Source organism: Abramis brama (genome assembly GCF_963993115.1).
Source record: "Abramis brama genome assembly, chromosome: 8".
NCBI lineage: Eukaryota > Metazoa > Chordata > Actinopteri > Cypriniformes > Leuciscidae > Abramis > Abramis brama.
The window spans coordinates 18,250,284-18,266,128 of record NC_139970.1 but is presented as its reverse complement, the minus strand read 5'-3'; the positions used below and the strand labels follow the sequence as shown (position 1 = coordinate 18,266,128).

Below are 15,845 nucleotides of genomic sequence, written 5' to 3'. Positions count from 1 at the left end.
ATCATGAATCAATTTCCACCCTCGACCATTTTTACATTTGTCACCTCTTGTAGTATGTATGTAGAACTTGTGGTAAGATAATATGTTGGTGTTCACTGGTTTTATTGACCTGTACAATGATGGTTATTTTTATACTATAGTTCACACACTTCTAAACTCAAACGGCCCTCCCTCCTAATTATTATCAGATATGTGAACAACAAACGAACAGTAATCGTTTACCTGTCGTGAAATATCATTCACGTCAGAGTACAATGATCGTCGTTTGTTGCATTTCCCGCCCTTAACCGCTAGGAGGACATTGACCTCATTCCTCCTACAGAAACGTCATCGAGGCTGTTCCTCCGACTAAGACCGTACCAACTATTAGAAAAATAGGGGAAACTCTGCCATTTTCGTAGTCTGAGATGAACATTTCAGGCAGATTATCTTATTGCTTTCTCTTAACCCATAAATACTTAAAACGATTAGTGATATTTCTATCATTGCGTCTCTAAAAACAAAACACAAAATTGATTAATATGCATATTGTATGATGATTCTATATTTTCAGTCGCAAACATCCCCCTGTGTTGGACAGGTGGTATAATCGTGTCTCGTGAAAAGACGTCTTGTACTCAGAAAGGAATATTAATCATCACTGTTGTTGTGACATATATACTGTAACATTAGGATTTGTTAGTAGGGCTCTAGAAATAATCCCTGACGCTTTTAGTGTAGTTAAAGATGTCTACTCCAGCTAGAAGGCGACTCATGCGAGATTTTAAGCGGTGAGTAGCTGTAAAATGATAGATCTGTTTGGATTAGCTGGCTAGCTAGTTAGCTTCATAACACTCAGCTCGGTAGGCGATTATTAAACGTAAAATAAACGATTAAAAACACGACATTTAATGTTGTTCTTATTGATGTGAGTTTGTCGGTAGTATCACATTGTCTGTTTACATTGTGAGGGTTCACAGAAACTCCACGTTTATCTTAGCTTATTAGCTAGCTAGTGTAAGCCGGTTAGAGAAGTTATTCAAGCTTGACTTGTCTGAGTGTGATTATATTTTTTAGACTAGTAATATTTTTAAACTAGTAATGTTTATAAAGTAAACAGAAGCCTCACTTTGTCGAGTAATATCACAGGTTTTTAATAAATTAACGTGATTGAGGCACTGAAATCTATGTTGGTTCCGCACAGGCTCCAGGAGGATCCTCCAGCCGGCGTTAGTGGAGCTCCATCCGAGAACAACATCATGGTGTGGAATGCAGTTATATTCGGGTAAGAAGAGAGCAAATCAAGCTGATCGAGTGAAGGCTGAGCCAAACAGGCTAACAGGCTTCCCACGATCATGGAAAATATGAGAGAATTTTAAAATGGACATTTTCAGGCCTGTAAATGTTATGTTTAAAAATGATGCAACTCCCTGTTAAATAAAGCTTGGGGTCAGTGAGAATGGTTTTGTTTTTTTTTTGTTTTTTGAAAGAATGAATATTTTCATTTAGGAAAGACTCGTTAAATTGATCAAAAGTGGACATTAAGATATTTATAATGTTTAAAAAAAAAGAGATTTCTGTTAAAGAAATGCTGTTCTTTTGAACTTCCTATTCATCAAAAGGTCAATTCAGACTGGACTGACAGATGCAGACCGTCACCAGATTACTTACTGCACATCCCTTCTCAGACATACTAATTCAGCATGTGCTATTGGCAAAAACAAGCTCCGACAGGTGTAACACACTGACCTGAAGAAGTGTCTGTTGGCCTAAAAGAATCCTGAAAAAAAATGCATCACAGAATTCTGCAAAATCTTAATCAGCACAACTGTTTTCAACATTGATAATACTGAGAAATATCAGCATGTTAGAATGATTTTTAATTATTTTAAAATATATCAAAGCGGCAAACAGTTGCACAAATTGTAATATTTACAATATTACTGTCTTAATTGTATTATTTATTTTTTTTATCAAATAATATGGAGCTTTAGTGAGCGTACTAAGAGAGAAAAAAAAAAAAAGCTTAATCTTACCGACCCCAAACTTTTGAAAATTAGTTTGGGAAAATAAACACTTTATTTTATTTATTTTTACATTGTTGTCCTTTTTTCTACAATATTTTATTGTGTGCATATTACTCCTTTGAGTTTGAGGGCTTGACAAGAGTAAATCTGGTTCATATGTGCATTGTTGTTATTTGATATCGTGGTCAACATGCTGTACTTTTAGTGGCACAAATGTTTCATGTCAGTTTCCTCCTGCCTTTGACCTGATTATTGTTTCTCATGTTTTTACATGCAGTCCAGAGGGAACACCTTTTGAAGATGGTAAGTGTCTGCCTGCTGACCTAGACACATCACGTGTGGTCAATTGCATGTGTAAAGAAAATTAGCTGTATTTGTCTTTCACTGATTAAAGATGCAATGTTGTTTCTGCTCTGCACACAAGGTACCTTCAAACTCACAGTTGAGTTCACAGAGGAATATCCAAACAAGCCCCCAACTGTGCGGTTTGTCTCAAAGATGTTTCATCCTAATGGTGAGTGGTGCTTCCTGTTTGTCTCAAATTAGAAGCCTTGTCAAAGACAATCTAAGCCCCAGCGCTGTCTAAAGTCTACTCAAGATTAAGGACATTCCCACACAGAATCTGCTCCTGTAGAATTTATTTAGTCCCTCATTTACAAAGTTCTGCACATAACGTATATAATAATAAAATGTTTTGATGATAAATTATTTTAGTAATAAACCAATTCAGCAAAAATATAAAAAAGTGTATTAATGCATATGCATTTCTTGGTCAATAATATACATTTATGACTGTATTTACTAGGGCTGGGTAAAAAAAAAAATCGATTTCACTATTTTAATCTATTCTCGTTTTTATGAACCGATATGGATTCTTAAATCACAAGAATTTATATTTAAGTCTATGCTGTCAAATGATGAATGAACAAAACATTGTATCATGCCTCCCATCTAATAAATCACTATAACTTTTGAACTTTACTTTTGATATGAAACAACGTTTCAGATTTCAAATTGAAATGAACCGAAACCCAGTGTATAGGCGCTTCTGCACTTAATAGGCTATATGTTACGCCTATATAATATATAGAATATAGCTCATTATGGTTTATCCCCCTCAGTGTATATTTGAAGTCTCCATGAAATCAAAATTTGTTTTTGTTTTTATATATTTTTCTTTTAAAAAAATGTTTAAGTATGAATATGTTAGCCATACTGATATCTATAAGCTGAAATTAGTCAGTTGTTCTCACAATTACTGTTTTCAACATGGTGAATGCCACATAGTGCACTATATAGGGGACAGGGAACGATTCAGACAGTGTAAATATGATTTCCATTGGGGCAAATGAAGTCTGGTTTCACGTTAGGGTCACGTGATCCACCGCAGCACGCACACAGTACGCACACTGCTTCAGTCCAGAGACACAAAAGCACAGAGCGGATCTCATGCGTGAGTCTGCGCAGACCACAAAACGTCCCATTTAAGCGATATGGAGGAGATTAGGAGGAGAAACGGTTAGACAGACTCAGCATTTCAAACAGCACTGACGAGTAGAAGAGAAAAAAAACTGGTGCCATTCACCAACATAAACTACACATCCTCAGCATGACTAAGTTCACTGTTTTGCTTTAGTATCAGTTTCATATTAAATCTAAAAGGGGAATCTATTAGACAGTGGCTGTCAAATGCGGCTTTACTGAGCTCAACGGCTCTGGCCGAGCTGTGATATAAATGAAACGCTATTGGCTGTTTTTAAAAATGGGAGGAGCTGTACGATATGTCCCGCCCTGTCTTCCTGTTTCAGTGGAGGATACGTCAACACATTAAATAATGCTGTGAAAATAATTCAGTGGGCCTTTAAGAAATTAAATTAATATAAATGACATCAGAAGGTATGTTAAAAGATATAGTACAACTTTCCGACATGCCTACTGTATTTAGTACCAACCGACTCCCCATATAGTTTACACGGCATTAGTTGAGATTTATTTTTTTCCTCAAGAAAATTTGCCAGTAATCAATATTAATTCTAATTGAATCGGAATCAAATTGCAAGCTTGTGAAGTGAAACTGAACTGAATTGTGAAATTTGTCAATACCCAGCCCTAGTATTTACACTTTCAATATTTTCAAAGCCATTATCAGTTACTGCGGTCATATTTTCTGTACAGTATTAGGAAGCGTTGTTAATATGTTTTGGAAGCATTCTGAAAGTTATTTTACCATTTAAAAAATAAATTAAAAAAAATAAATTTGAATTTTCTATTTTATTTATTTATTGACTGTGAATATAGGGAATATGTTGCTCTAACTTTCCTCTTGCTGTTTTTCTCAGTGTATGCTGATGGCAGTATCTGCCTAGATATTCTTCAGAATCGTTGGAGTCCAACTTATGATGTTTCTTCTATTCTGACATCAATTCAGGTGTGTTAATTAACTTTGTTTTATAGTCCTTTTATACTAAAAAAAAACAAAAAACAGCTTTCTGTTGCATTTGGACATTATTAAATCTGAAAAATATTGAGATTGATTACGTTGGTCAGAAGAGAGAAAGATGTCAAATTTGCCGTCACTCCTTCAGTTGTTCTATTAGAAACACCCTTTAAAAGCGTTAATTTGTTTTTTTTCATTTATTGTTTTTTTTTACTGACAAGGTAATGTAAAACATTATATAGTTATACATATGTATAAAAAAATGTTTTTGTGTAAATATATAAAGCTTTACTAGACTTGGGATGTTGGTAACTGGAAACTATACCTTTGAGGCCTAAAATTTGATTTCTCTTTCTTTACAGTCGCTTCTAGATGAGCCCAATCCCAACAGCCCCGCAAACAGCCAGGCAGCACAACTGTATCAAGAAAATAAACGTGAATATGAGAAACGGGTGTCAGCGATTGTAGAGCAGAGCTGGAGGGACAGTTGACCACATTCACAAACCAATGTTCTCACTGAAACTTTGTTTTCCTTTTGTTTGGCTCTGTTGTTGGAGGATAGGTTTTCTAATCTCCGTTTTTAAGTTTTTATGCACTTTACTCATGCAAGATTGTGATTTTTCTTTTGTTTCGTTTTATTTCTCTCCCACATCTTGGCCTGGACTGATTTTCAGCCCGCATTAGGATCACTGAAAGGGGAAATACCCCTGTGGTGTATAAGGCTCGACTAATTTTGCATCCGGCATGAACATGCAGTAATTGTCAATTTTTGCAAAATGCATTTGCATCTCTAAAGAAAAACACATTGTGGATGATTCAATCAAGGCGTTCTAATCTGGATACACATAAATCTAAGTCATAGTAGTGTTGATGAAAATGTTCTTGGTGCTTCATTGTCAATTTTAATATCATGCCGTTAAAAGTGTCCTTTTAATTTCTGTTTTGCTTCCATTTCTTTCTGGATTGGTTATGCTGATTTAGTCACGACTCTTCTTGGCTCTGCCAGAGGAGGGTTGGCATGTTACCACAAGAGTGGTAAGAATCTCTAGTACGCACTGAAAACACATACGATGTTGGTAGACAGATGTGAGGGTTTATATAAATGGTCAAAATATGTTGACAGAAAATGGCAATATGTGGAGTATAAAATATATATTTACTAGTTGAAAAAAAATGAGATTTTGCTGGAATTACTCAAAAATGTCACAAATATCCTTTAAAATACTATTGAGATATACGTTAACTGCAGTCGTTTACTGGTCATGGCTTGCATCACAAGTCCAATCAATCAAGTCAAATAATGTCTTCAGGTCTCTGCAAATAATGTCTTCAAGCCCTCAATCTCTGCAGATGTACTCCCTGTTACATGCATGAATGGCCGAGTGTGTCCTTTCCTCTACTAATCTCTTGTATATACAACATTTTGTGTACAGATTTTGCACTGGTTGGCAGTCTCATTTTCCAGCACTTGTAAATAGGCTACTTAAATAAAAGGTGAAACTACCTTTGTGAGTAATGCATAATTTCTTAAGGCCTGTTCAGTGTTCACACCGAGAATGCTAACTACAAAACATACCTATAACATTAACTTTATTAGTGTTTACACCTTGTTTGTTATAAGCTTTTAACATTCATCAGTTGTAAAAAAAAAAGTGATTCCAACGATATTGTTTCTCTGTGGCGATATAGTTTTGTGCTGAGGACTGCTATTCTTTTATATTTAGAACGATTTTTGGAACTATATCATCATCGTTAGTTATTGTACTTTAGTCTGTCATAATAGCTGTAGTCTTTTCAATTTACTAAAACAGAGCCTTTCATCTTTCCATTTAATAACAATTTTCAGATCTAATACACAAAGTTAGTTGAAACCATAGACTGTAAAAAAAATTTTTTTAAAACGGTCGCACAATTATCGTAAGAAACCGAGATCATGCAAAGTGGACCGTGCAACACGGAAGAGCTAAAGACACTTACTTTTTTTTAATAAACCATAAAACAACACTACAAGAAGCATGGTTTATTATTTTTTTAATGAACATATATACAGTTATGCAAAGCATAAATACAAAACCGATAGTTGAAAATGATTTTTACAAAAATGCACTATACTTGTGGCTGGATGAAGAGGATACTTCCAATACTGTAGAACGTTTATAACTAAGTAGCTGACAAGTGAACCCTATCTCAAATATATCCCTAAAAGATATACATTTACTAACTGATGACCAACTCTAGTTTGTAACATCTCAAAACTGGGTACTGAACTCCTGAATAGAAAAACATTACATGGCAACCAGGTTCGCGTGTCACTACCTGTTGTACGATCGGTCTTTTTTCGACCTTTCTAACGCTTTGTCCATTGTCTTCTCATTGTCTCCTCTGCACTTCGGACAGTACCATTTTCCTTTGGGCTTGTGGTACAGGCCAACGCATGAGAAGTGAAACCATTCAATAGTGCATTCTTCATTATCACACCCGATCATCTCTCCAAAAGACACTTGCTCGCACAGGCAGTACGTGGGTTCATTGGGATCGATCGGCAGGTCTGTCGGCGACGGCTCCCTGTCCTGCTTGCTTTTAGACCTCTTCTTCTTCTTTGAAGACGTGGATGACGTCTTGGCCTTCTTCTCTTTTGGCGTGCCTGAAGCAACCTCCTCGCTTTGCTCCATGGTGTAACTGGAGTTTTCCCGGTTCTCGGAACCGTTTTTCTGCCTGCGTGAACGCTTTCCACCGGATTTGTCACCTGAAGTCGGGGTCTCGTCTCGTCTCCGGTCCACAGACGGCTTACTGGCCGACAGCATCGCAGCAGAAAGTGGTGTCATAGTAACGGTTGCTACGGCACTGGGGGTGCTTCCCACCGACACGGTGCTCTCCGGAGAGTCCTGGGAGGCCTGGAAAATCTCTCCCTGCCACTCAAGCTGCCGGCTGCGATTCTCCACCATTTCCACCATTTGGCCTGCGATCTGGATCTTTTCGTCACCGAGTTCTTCTGTGCGGATCAAAGAGCGTTGGATGCAGTGAAGGAGACGCCGCCTCTGCACAGGGTCTGATTCATGTCTGTGCTTTTCATAAGCCTCGTCCAATTCATTGAGGATCTCTGCAAGATAAATAACCAAGGATCCGTGTAAAAAAAAAAATATAATACTGGCACAATGTTTACTAATACTGTATGTCAATCTATGCACTTTTTTGTTTTTTTTAACCTTTATTTAACCAGGAGAAAAGATTATAACTTGATTGAGAGCGTAATGAGTAATTGCCAGGCAAATGCAGCGTTGTTTAATTAAATATGCACTCATTTGCATACATTTGGCATCTGAACTTTCTTTAAAGTCAGGTTATTTGTTTTTTTGACATACTAGAGACAAATGTTTTTAACAGAAGGGATTTAATTAATTTAGTATCTTTGCCATCATGTTTTAGGAATAAAATGTTATATAAATAATAAATGAGCAAAGCCCTTTATAAAAACAATATAAATAGGAATAAAACTGTGAAGTTCGCCATATGTAAGTGCTACTGAGGTGGAGATTTCTGAATTGGTACTTAATGAAAAAACTCATTTTGAGAAAACGGCCTTTAACAATTTGTATTGTAATTGAAATTAACAGATGCAAATAAATTAAGTGTAAACTGACCAGTGCATGAAAAAACAACGTTTTTTTTTTCCTGTAGCGTCGACATTTTACATTCGGTTGACACAGCCGCTGACCATTCATGTGTATATGTGCAGTCTTTATGATATTTCAAAGACTATATAGTATTTACGCAACACTAGCACATAACTGTGATTTCAAGCTACATAAATTTAGACAGGAAGTTTAGTGGCGCTCTAGAATCTGCCAGACCCCTCGACTTCACACTCCATCCGAACAGGATAGGTAGCGATTTCATAGAAGTCGCTACAAAATTGAGTTATAAATTACTAATACATTAACCATACATATTTAACCAACTTTGTAGATTTAACCTCTCAATTGGGGGGGGGGGGACCTGCGAGTTTCACGTGCTAACCGTTAGCCGCTAGCCAGCTAAGTGTGACATCTAACACCCGTTGCTCAAACAATGCAGTGTTTTCTTCTTACACGAGTGCGAGTGTCCGTATAGTCTCACCTTGATATCTGGCGTCTATTTCCTTCATGAGAGACACACATCTCTGTAGGTCCAGCGGCAAAGACTCGACCAGCTCCAGATACTCCTCAACATATTTCACCACAACATGAGACGACTCGCCGTTTGAAGAAGGGTTCAGCATCTTTTCACACGCATTTAAGAGGTTGGTAGAGCAATAGAAATACGTTTTTATTAATTATTTTATCCTAGTCTAAAGAATTAAAAGTCTGGGAAGCTGAGAAAAGTTACTCATGTACGTGTTGTATTGATTTGTGCAGGACCAGTGACGCTTCTATGGCGGAGACTGAGCTCATGAATATAAATTACCTTACGCTGACGTTACTCCGTAACCTTCCAAAGGGGTGTCAAGGCACGGAATCTAATTAATATTCATGAGCAAAACCTTTAACGCAGAATAACAGTAGTTTCGCGTAACGACGCTTGGTGGCGTTTAATGGCAAGACTTCGACGCAACGGTAATGTTAGATGAGTGACCGACATGTCTATGTTAGTTTTAGGCTTGGGTTTTAGTTGAGTTTGAAATGGGAACTGTATAAAAGTCTAGAGGGAAAAAAAGGATTTACAACAAATGTAGGCTACAAGTGAATAAATAAAAACGTGAATTAAAATACAAAGAAAATCAATAATAATGTAGTAAGTATACTGTAATAAATTACTTGCAAATCATTTTGCAAACTATTAGTTTATAGTTAATTCATAGTTTATATATTGAAGTCTCTACATTGTTAATATATTAATAGACTATATACAAATACTGAGGACTTCATTCATTGTCACTGTAAATAACCAAATTATTATTATTGTTTAATTTGCTCATATGTAAAGAGTTAGATCATGTTTGTTAACAATTAACCGAAAATAGTTCTCACTTGATTAGGTCACAGAAAATGAGAAAATGTCATTAATTAAGTGCTTTAATCCAACCTTTATTTGACAATAACTGCATTAGTATTAAGTGTCTCTTAAACTATAAAGTTTACTGTGATGGGTAGGGTTTGGGTTAGTGTAGAAAATATAGTTTGTATGTGTATAAAATCCATTCGGCTTATTGAGAGTCCTTGTAAACCACATATACCAACGTACGTGTGTGTGTGTGTGTGTTTCTCCCTTCTTGTTATTCTGATATTTTAGCTTCATTATCAAGTTTGTAAGATATTTAATATCATTACAGAATAGCCTATTACATTCAGAGTACTGTCAGTCAATCTAAACACCTGTGAATGCCTGTAGTTTTCTATGTATTATTTTAATATCTCACTCAGACATCTTGAATTTTGTCCCGTCTAAATATTCTTTAGATACTTGGATCATTTAAATCTTGTGCTGAAAGGTTAAAAGGGTAGTTGCATTCTTATAACACCATGAATGCCCTGCAGGGGTCACTTATGTTAAGGCAATGAGACTCTGAAATGTTGTTTGTCCTCAACTCTGTTGTTTACTGGAACATCATCTAGATATTATTTTCTCTTGAGTGTATCCTTGTTCCCATTACAACCCTGAAGAGAAATCCAAAAGAGTTATCCTACATTTTTTACAGTGGTGAGAATGACCTTTAAAAACTGTAAAAGTCCTTTGTACATCTGTATTATTAGCAGTAAGAATGTCAGATGACTGAAATGTCATGGTGAGAGGGGAAAATGTGTATGAAGTTCTCCAGAGGCCAGCGCAGCTGTCTTCTAGTCTTACAGACTCTGACCCGAGTGGTGTTGTAAAAAAATCTCCTCTTACGCATTTCAGTGTCAATGGAGGATTCAGAGTTTCGACCAAATTAGGTTACTTTCCACATGAACTTAATGTCAAGAATCAGGGTGTTGAGAAGACGCTCGCAAGCTACGGGCTAATGACCATTTAAATACCTAAATATAAAGAGCACATTCTTTTGAAGGCTTTTCCCTCATTTAGATGGTGGTGCGGTAATCAGGGGAAATGTTTTGAAATGTGTTGTCAACAGGGTGACAAAAAAAGTCTAAATTAATATTTTTTTTAGCTCTTAAAGCTAAAAGACAAGGGTTCCAACCTCAGTTAAAAGTAGGGTAAGATTTTTTGTTATACTGGTTGAAACTCTCTTCACATGGTGATAGCAATCAATAGAAGTGGTCTAAATATTAAAACATGTGCATAGATCTTCTGCGGAAGTCTCAGGCAAGGCCGTAACCATGTCTTTGTAACCACGTTTGGGTTTTTTTGAAGGAGGCGTGGATTTACAGACTCTCTGATGGTAATATTTTGTTGTTATTTTTTTATGAATAGTCATACTTTTCACTTTTTAATTAATACAGAAATACAATTTCATTAGTATTCTTAGATTTTGTTTTTCTGTCAAATGTTCAGATCCCACGAATCAGCATACATTTCCTGATACATATAGTCAAGTCACAACTTTATAGTTCAGTACTTTATCTTATTGTGCAAGCTCTTAATCTTAATTATTTGTAATATCTTTGTTAAATCTTAATATTTACCATAACATGCTGTAAAAGGATTTCAGAATGTTTGCTCCTGTCTATTTATTTTCTTGAGGAAGCTGCCGAGAATTAACGACTCCAGATTTCCCATGACGTTAACTCATTGTTCAGGCCCTTACAGTATAAACAAACCTAGGCTTGTCTTTGATGAATCACATGGCCCTTCATAGAGTCGCATTGTCCTAGATTACAGTCACCTGTAGCTCATTTTAAGTGTCATTCCACAGTCAATTCAGTTCTGTTGGGTAATATGTAATTAGGCTCATGGTTTAGAGTCATCTGAATTGGTTTTCAGGTATTTGGTAATGGGTGGGGGTTAGAAAGGTTAGGAACGGCGAATGACTTCATCAATAAGTTCATCAATACAAGTCAAATAAGTGCCGATGGTGCTGAGCCTCTCTCTCTCTCTCTCTCTCTCTCTCTCTCTCTCTCTCTCTCTCTCAGAAAGTTGAGACTGTTTTTAAAAATTTGGTGAAAAGTTGGGTTCTGATTGATTTTAAGTTGTATAAGTTGGTTAATGATTATGAAGGTTTTTTGCAAAGGTGGGGACACAATGAAGCTATTTGCACAGTTGTGGATGGAATATTGTTTTTTGATTTGGTATTGCAATAAGTATTAGGGTACGGAAGAAATAATGATATGTGACAAGAATGTGATTAGAATGTAACAATTACAATGTGAAGCTCTGAGAAATAAAAGTTGTTGTGAAAAACTCAAAACTCTCTCTCTCTCTCTCTCTCTCTCTCTCTCTCTCTCTCTCTCTCTCTCAAACACACAGACATAATGGCTCTGGAATTTATTGCTTAAGTGTAAATAATTAAATCACTTCAGATTACCATAAATAAAGGGAAATAGGAGACCCAGATTTCCTTTTTTTCTTTCTTTCTTTTTGTGGAACATTGTGTTTTATGCATCTGTTACTTTAATTTCATTAAAAAAGGATTTGTGGACATTTGTGAGACTTCAAATTACTGCTAGCTTTACAATTGACCCAAAAGCATTTAAACTACACTTAAATATCTTGACATTATATAACAAAATATCAAATGGCATGGCATTTATATTGAAGAATGACAGCACAAGCAAAATGTTGGACTATATTACTAATAAATACTGTTGACTCGAAGACCAAATAAAAATGTAATTGCATGTTTATTCAAGACAAAAGTAAACATAAAATAAGACCATAAATGACATTTTTTTTAATGGCCTCTTTGGTGCTTCTGCTGTACTTTTTCAGATGCTCTATATTAAAATGTAAAGTCAGCGGTTCTCAGATAAACACCTTCCTCCAATTCACTTTCTTATCGTGCCTGCTTTTGCCACCCACTTCCTGTTTATCCTCCGTGTTTCTTCATCTCGCCTTGGGTTGGTGTTTCTTCCTTCATTCTGAGACAAAATTGTGTTCCTGTACGACCCCAGAAGTAGAGAACACAATTTAGATGTGGAAAAACTCCCTGTACAAAACTTAAGATTTCCATTAACCAATTCATTAATAGGTGAATATCTGTGCAGTCACACTTATGTAACTCTTGAATGTATCCTTGTTTGCCATTGCAGGCTCTCCCTCTCCACATGTTCCTACTAGTCAATGTACAACACATAAGCATTCAGACAGACTATTTATGTAACTAGATTGCATAGTCTGAGAAACAGTGACTACTTGCACGCACCATGTGATCAGACATTTGTCAGTGATACAGCCATACAGTTCCTTATTCAGATTCACTGTTGTTGATAAACTTTAGATGAAGAATATCCTGGCATGCTGTTACGCGGGGTGTGTATATTGTATGTGTGTGTGAGAGCCCGTGTATATAGTGAAACCAGAGACGAAGAATGAGAAGCCGTTAGAGCGCTGTCTCCGCTTATGGTGACGAGCAGTTAATCAACATGATTTTGACTTTTTATGGTCTTGGAGCTGCCCAGTGCCACTGCTTGATAAGGACATTCATTCCCTCTCCTGTCATTCAGTGGTTTCCTCTCACTGGCGGCTAATCAGCCTGGAGACCTTAAGCTTTAATGTAGTAACCCTAGATAGTGCTGCAGTGCATTTAGAAAGTATCCAGACCCCTGAAAACTTTTCACATTTTATGTTGCTGCGTTATGCTAAATATGTTCAATTAAAATTATTTTCTACAAATATCTACACTCCACACTTCATAGAACTGAAAATGTCTGTCTACCGACGGTCCGAGGATCTGCGGAGGAAAATTGCAGAAAATCCCCAAATCTATGTGCAAATCTTGTTGCAAAAAAGGTCCTTCATTATATAGTTACTCCACACTTCATATTGGCATAGCAAGAACTGAAAATGTCTGTCTACCGACGGTCCGAGGATCGTATTTGCTTTGTAATTATGGGGCTTGGAGTGTAGATTGTGATAAAAAAAGAAATAAAAAAAAGCATTTTAACATAAGGCTGCAACATAACAAAATGATAACAGTATTAAGGGGTGTGAATACTTTCTACATGCACTGTAAATGTGCTTGTAGCAAAACGATTGTAAATTCCTTTTCAAATACATTGCATTCACCTGATGTTGTAGGCCTAATATGCAGTGTGCTCTTCTGTTGCAGAGAGCCGGACACAGAGGGGTACGAGGCCACACAGCTGAGGTCAATGATGGTCACATCATCAGGAAGATTTACTCGATTCTCAATAAAAAATCTGTCAGCCTTCTTGCCAGAAGCGTTTTTGAAGGGAAAGTTCAAGGCAGGTTCCCAGTGAAGAGTGGGTGCCGTCTCTTTATATGTGGCCTTACAGACAGCAATCCTCTGACCATTATCACTGACCAGATACGTTTCCAGGCGGGTCACTTAAAAACATAGAACTTTTTAATTTGAATATCGTTATGATATCATCATTATATATTGTTGTCTTCATTGCTAACTCTAAATACAATTTTTTGTACAACAAATTGAATTCTTCACTGGTTCATGATGACTACAATGAAACAGAGAGATAGTCTATCACTGAATGATAGTTAATAACATCAGTTGTTAGTGATCAGTTAGTGGAATTACACCTAACCTGCATTTTAAAATGTTCACAGTTTTTACAATAGTGTTACAATAATTTGAAATTGAACTCACCGCTTACAGAGACATTTATAGCTCTGCTTCCTTCTTTTGTTGATAAATCACAAGAGTAAGATCCTTCATCTTCCATTGAAATCTTGGGAATGAATAATGAAACTCCTTTTGAAGTTTTGTACAGCCTCTTTCCATCATTACAAGTGTCGTCCAGTTTGGGTGACAAACCAAGATAACATTTTCTGCCCTGCATTCTGATGTTCCACACAATAAAAATGAATTCATTCCATTTGACATCAGTGACATTATTGGCGCACCATAAAGTCACATTGCTGCCCGCCACAAACATCTGCTCTTTGAAATCTGAAAGAAAAAAAATACTATAAATTGTATTTAAATTAGATTAAATATTGGACTAAAGTAAATTGTTTGTTTAATCAAACTAAAATAAATAAATATATAAATAAATGTGATCTGCTTTTGACACGTTGAGGTAAATTATTAAAATATATTTCAAATACAAAAAAAATGGGTATTACAATGTATTTTGCTTTTTTTATTTTTTTTTATACACAAAACCTATATTTCCCTGCCAAGCCAGACTGGTTTTAAATGTTTTCGCGAGGTCAATCTCCTCCATTCACTGACCATTCTTTTTTTGGTTTTTCCTTTTATTTTCTATCTTGTATCTATTCATGGACAATACAGCTTTAAATAAATAAAAGTGTATATTGTCTGACCTGTCATTTTTTTTTCAGCATCTTGATTAGGTTGTGATACAATGTCTTGTTGTCCTAGGACAGTTAGTGCACAGCATGTTAGTAACCAGTTAATGTGAGCGCTGGAAACAGAATCATTCACTCAAGTGAGTATTCCTGTTACACAAATGTAAATGTGGGACATTAAAGGTTAAGAAGAAGCTTTTATTACATACATTTGTCATATTTCAAACACAAATCCATCACATGCACATGAAATAACAGATTCCTCATTCTTCCGTACAACCATTTTGAGCTCCATTAAATCAAAGAAGCTTAAAAGTGGAATATAAAAGCAGATTTTCCCTGATCAACAGTTACTGTCCGGTACACTCGTTTATCCACAAAATTTATCCACAACAATTTATTTGACACTATTTTTGTTACAGATTTAAACAAGGCCATGATTTTCGCCATGAAACAAATACAGTGTTTGGGCACTTTAGCCACACATAGAAATGTGTGAATCTCATTCCATAAAATATCAGTAAAATATAAGTGGCATCTGCAAACATTTTATGTTATAATACGAAGAAAGGCCGAACCATTTATTAAGAGATGTAATTGTAACCATATTACAAATTTAAACTCACCTCGTGTGTGGCTTCCTGGTCCAAAGATGCTTAGGAGGAAGACCACCGTCAATATCCAGCTGTTCGCCATCGCTTCAGATCTCTGGTCAGACTCCCTTTTCACTCACCTTTGAATGTGCTCTTTCCCTTGTCTGAGTTCGTCTTTTTGTTTCCTTCAGCAGTGAAGCTATTGTACACTGTTTTTAATTATCATTTCATAATCTTCTCTCACATCCTGTCTTGTTAACCACGGCAGTCATGTGAGAGCATCTTCAAAGTGCAGATTAGCAGTGTGTGATGTGTTAATTTTGTTGTCATCTACAATAGCTGGCAGAACAATGAGAGTATAGTGACCAAGAAGATGAAAGAAAGATGAAAATGCTCTTTTGATCAATTTAAAGTGCAGTTTCAGACTTAATCATTTTTCAAATGTTT

At 36.1% G+C, this 15,845-nt stretch overlaps 3 protein-coding genes and 1 long non-coding RNA gene across 6 annotated transcripts; 2 read left to right on the top strand and 2 right to left on the bottom strand.

The window, feature by feature from the left end:
* Nucleotides 1-598: 598 nt before the first annotated feature.
* ube2al (ubiquitin conjugating enzyme E2 A, like) lies at nt 599-5,947 on the top strand. The gene is made up of 6 exons (XM_084123305.1): nt 599-770; nt 1,184-1,264; nt 2,284-2,309; nt 2,431-2,520; nt 4,346-4,434; nt 4,806-5,947. Exons 1-6 carry the CDS (start codon nt 727-729, stop codon nt 4,932-4,934), a joined length of 459 nt encoding a protein of 152 aa, XP_083979431.1. The 5' UTR covers nt 599-726; the 3' UTR covers nt 4,935-5,947.
* A 510-nt stretch (nt 5,948-6,457) lies between these two features.
* Nucleotides 6,458-8,701, bottom strand: ing1 (inhibitor of growth family, member 1; the record flags this gene model as incomplete). The annotated part of the gene is made up of 2 exons (XM_084123301.1): nt 6,458-7,543; nt 8,560-8,701. The coding sequence occupies 2 exons, from the start codon at nt 8,699-8,701 to the stop codon at nt 6,756-6,758; spliced, it is 930 nt and encodes a 309-aa protein (XP_083979427.1). The 3' UTR covers nt 6,458-6,755.
* LOC311088924 lies at nt 8,291-14,816 on the top strand. The gene is made up of 2 exons (XR_014607585.1): nt 8,291-8,722; nt 13,625-14,816. It is a non-coding gene; the product is annotated as an uncharacterized lncRNA (long non-coding RNA).
* On the bottom strand, nt 12,179-15,732 carry LOC311088922 (cell surface glycoprotein CD200 receptor 1). 3 transcript variants are annotated; one of them, XM_084123302.1, is made up of 5 exons: nt 15,432-15,732; nt 14,821-14,874; nt 14,141-14,443; nt 13,582-13,863; nt 12,179-12,453 (listed from the first exon to the last, which is right to left on the bottom strand). In XM_084123302.1, the coding sequence occupies exons 1-5, from the start codon at nt 15,499-15,501 to the stop codon at nt 12,383-12,385; spliced, it is 780 nt and encodes a 259-aa protein (XP_083979428.1). In that variant the 5' UTR covers nt 15,502-15,732; the 3' UTR covers nt 12,179-12,382. The 3 variants fall into 3 exon arrangements, with proteins under 3 accessions (XP_083979428.1, XP_083979429.1, XP_083979430.1); XM_084123303.1 differs by having other exon boundaries at nt 14,821-14,921; nt 15,432-15,702; XM_084123304.1 differs by having other exon boundaries at nt 14,821-14,955; nt 15,432-15,689.
* Between the last annotated feature and the right edge of the window lie 113 nt (nt 15,733-15,845).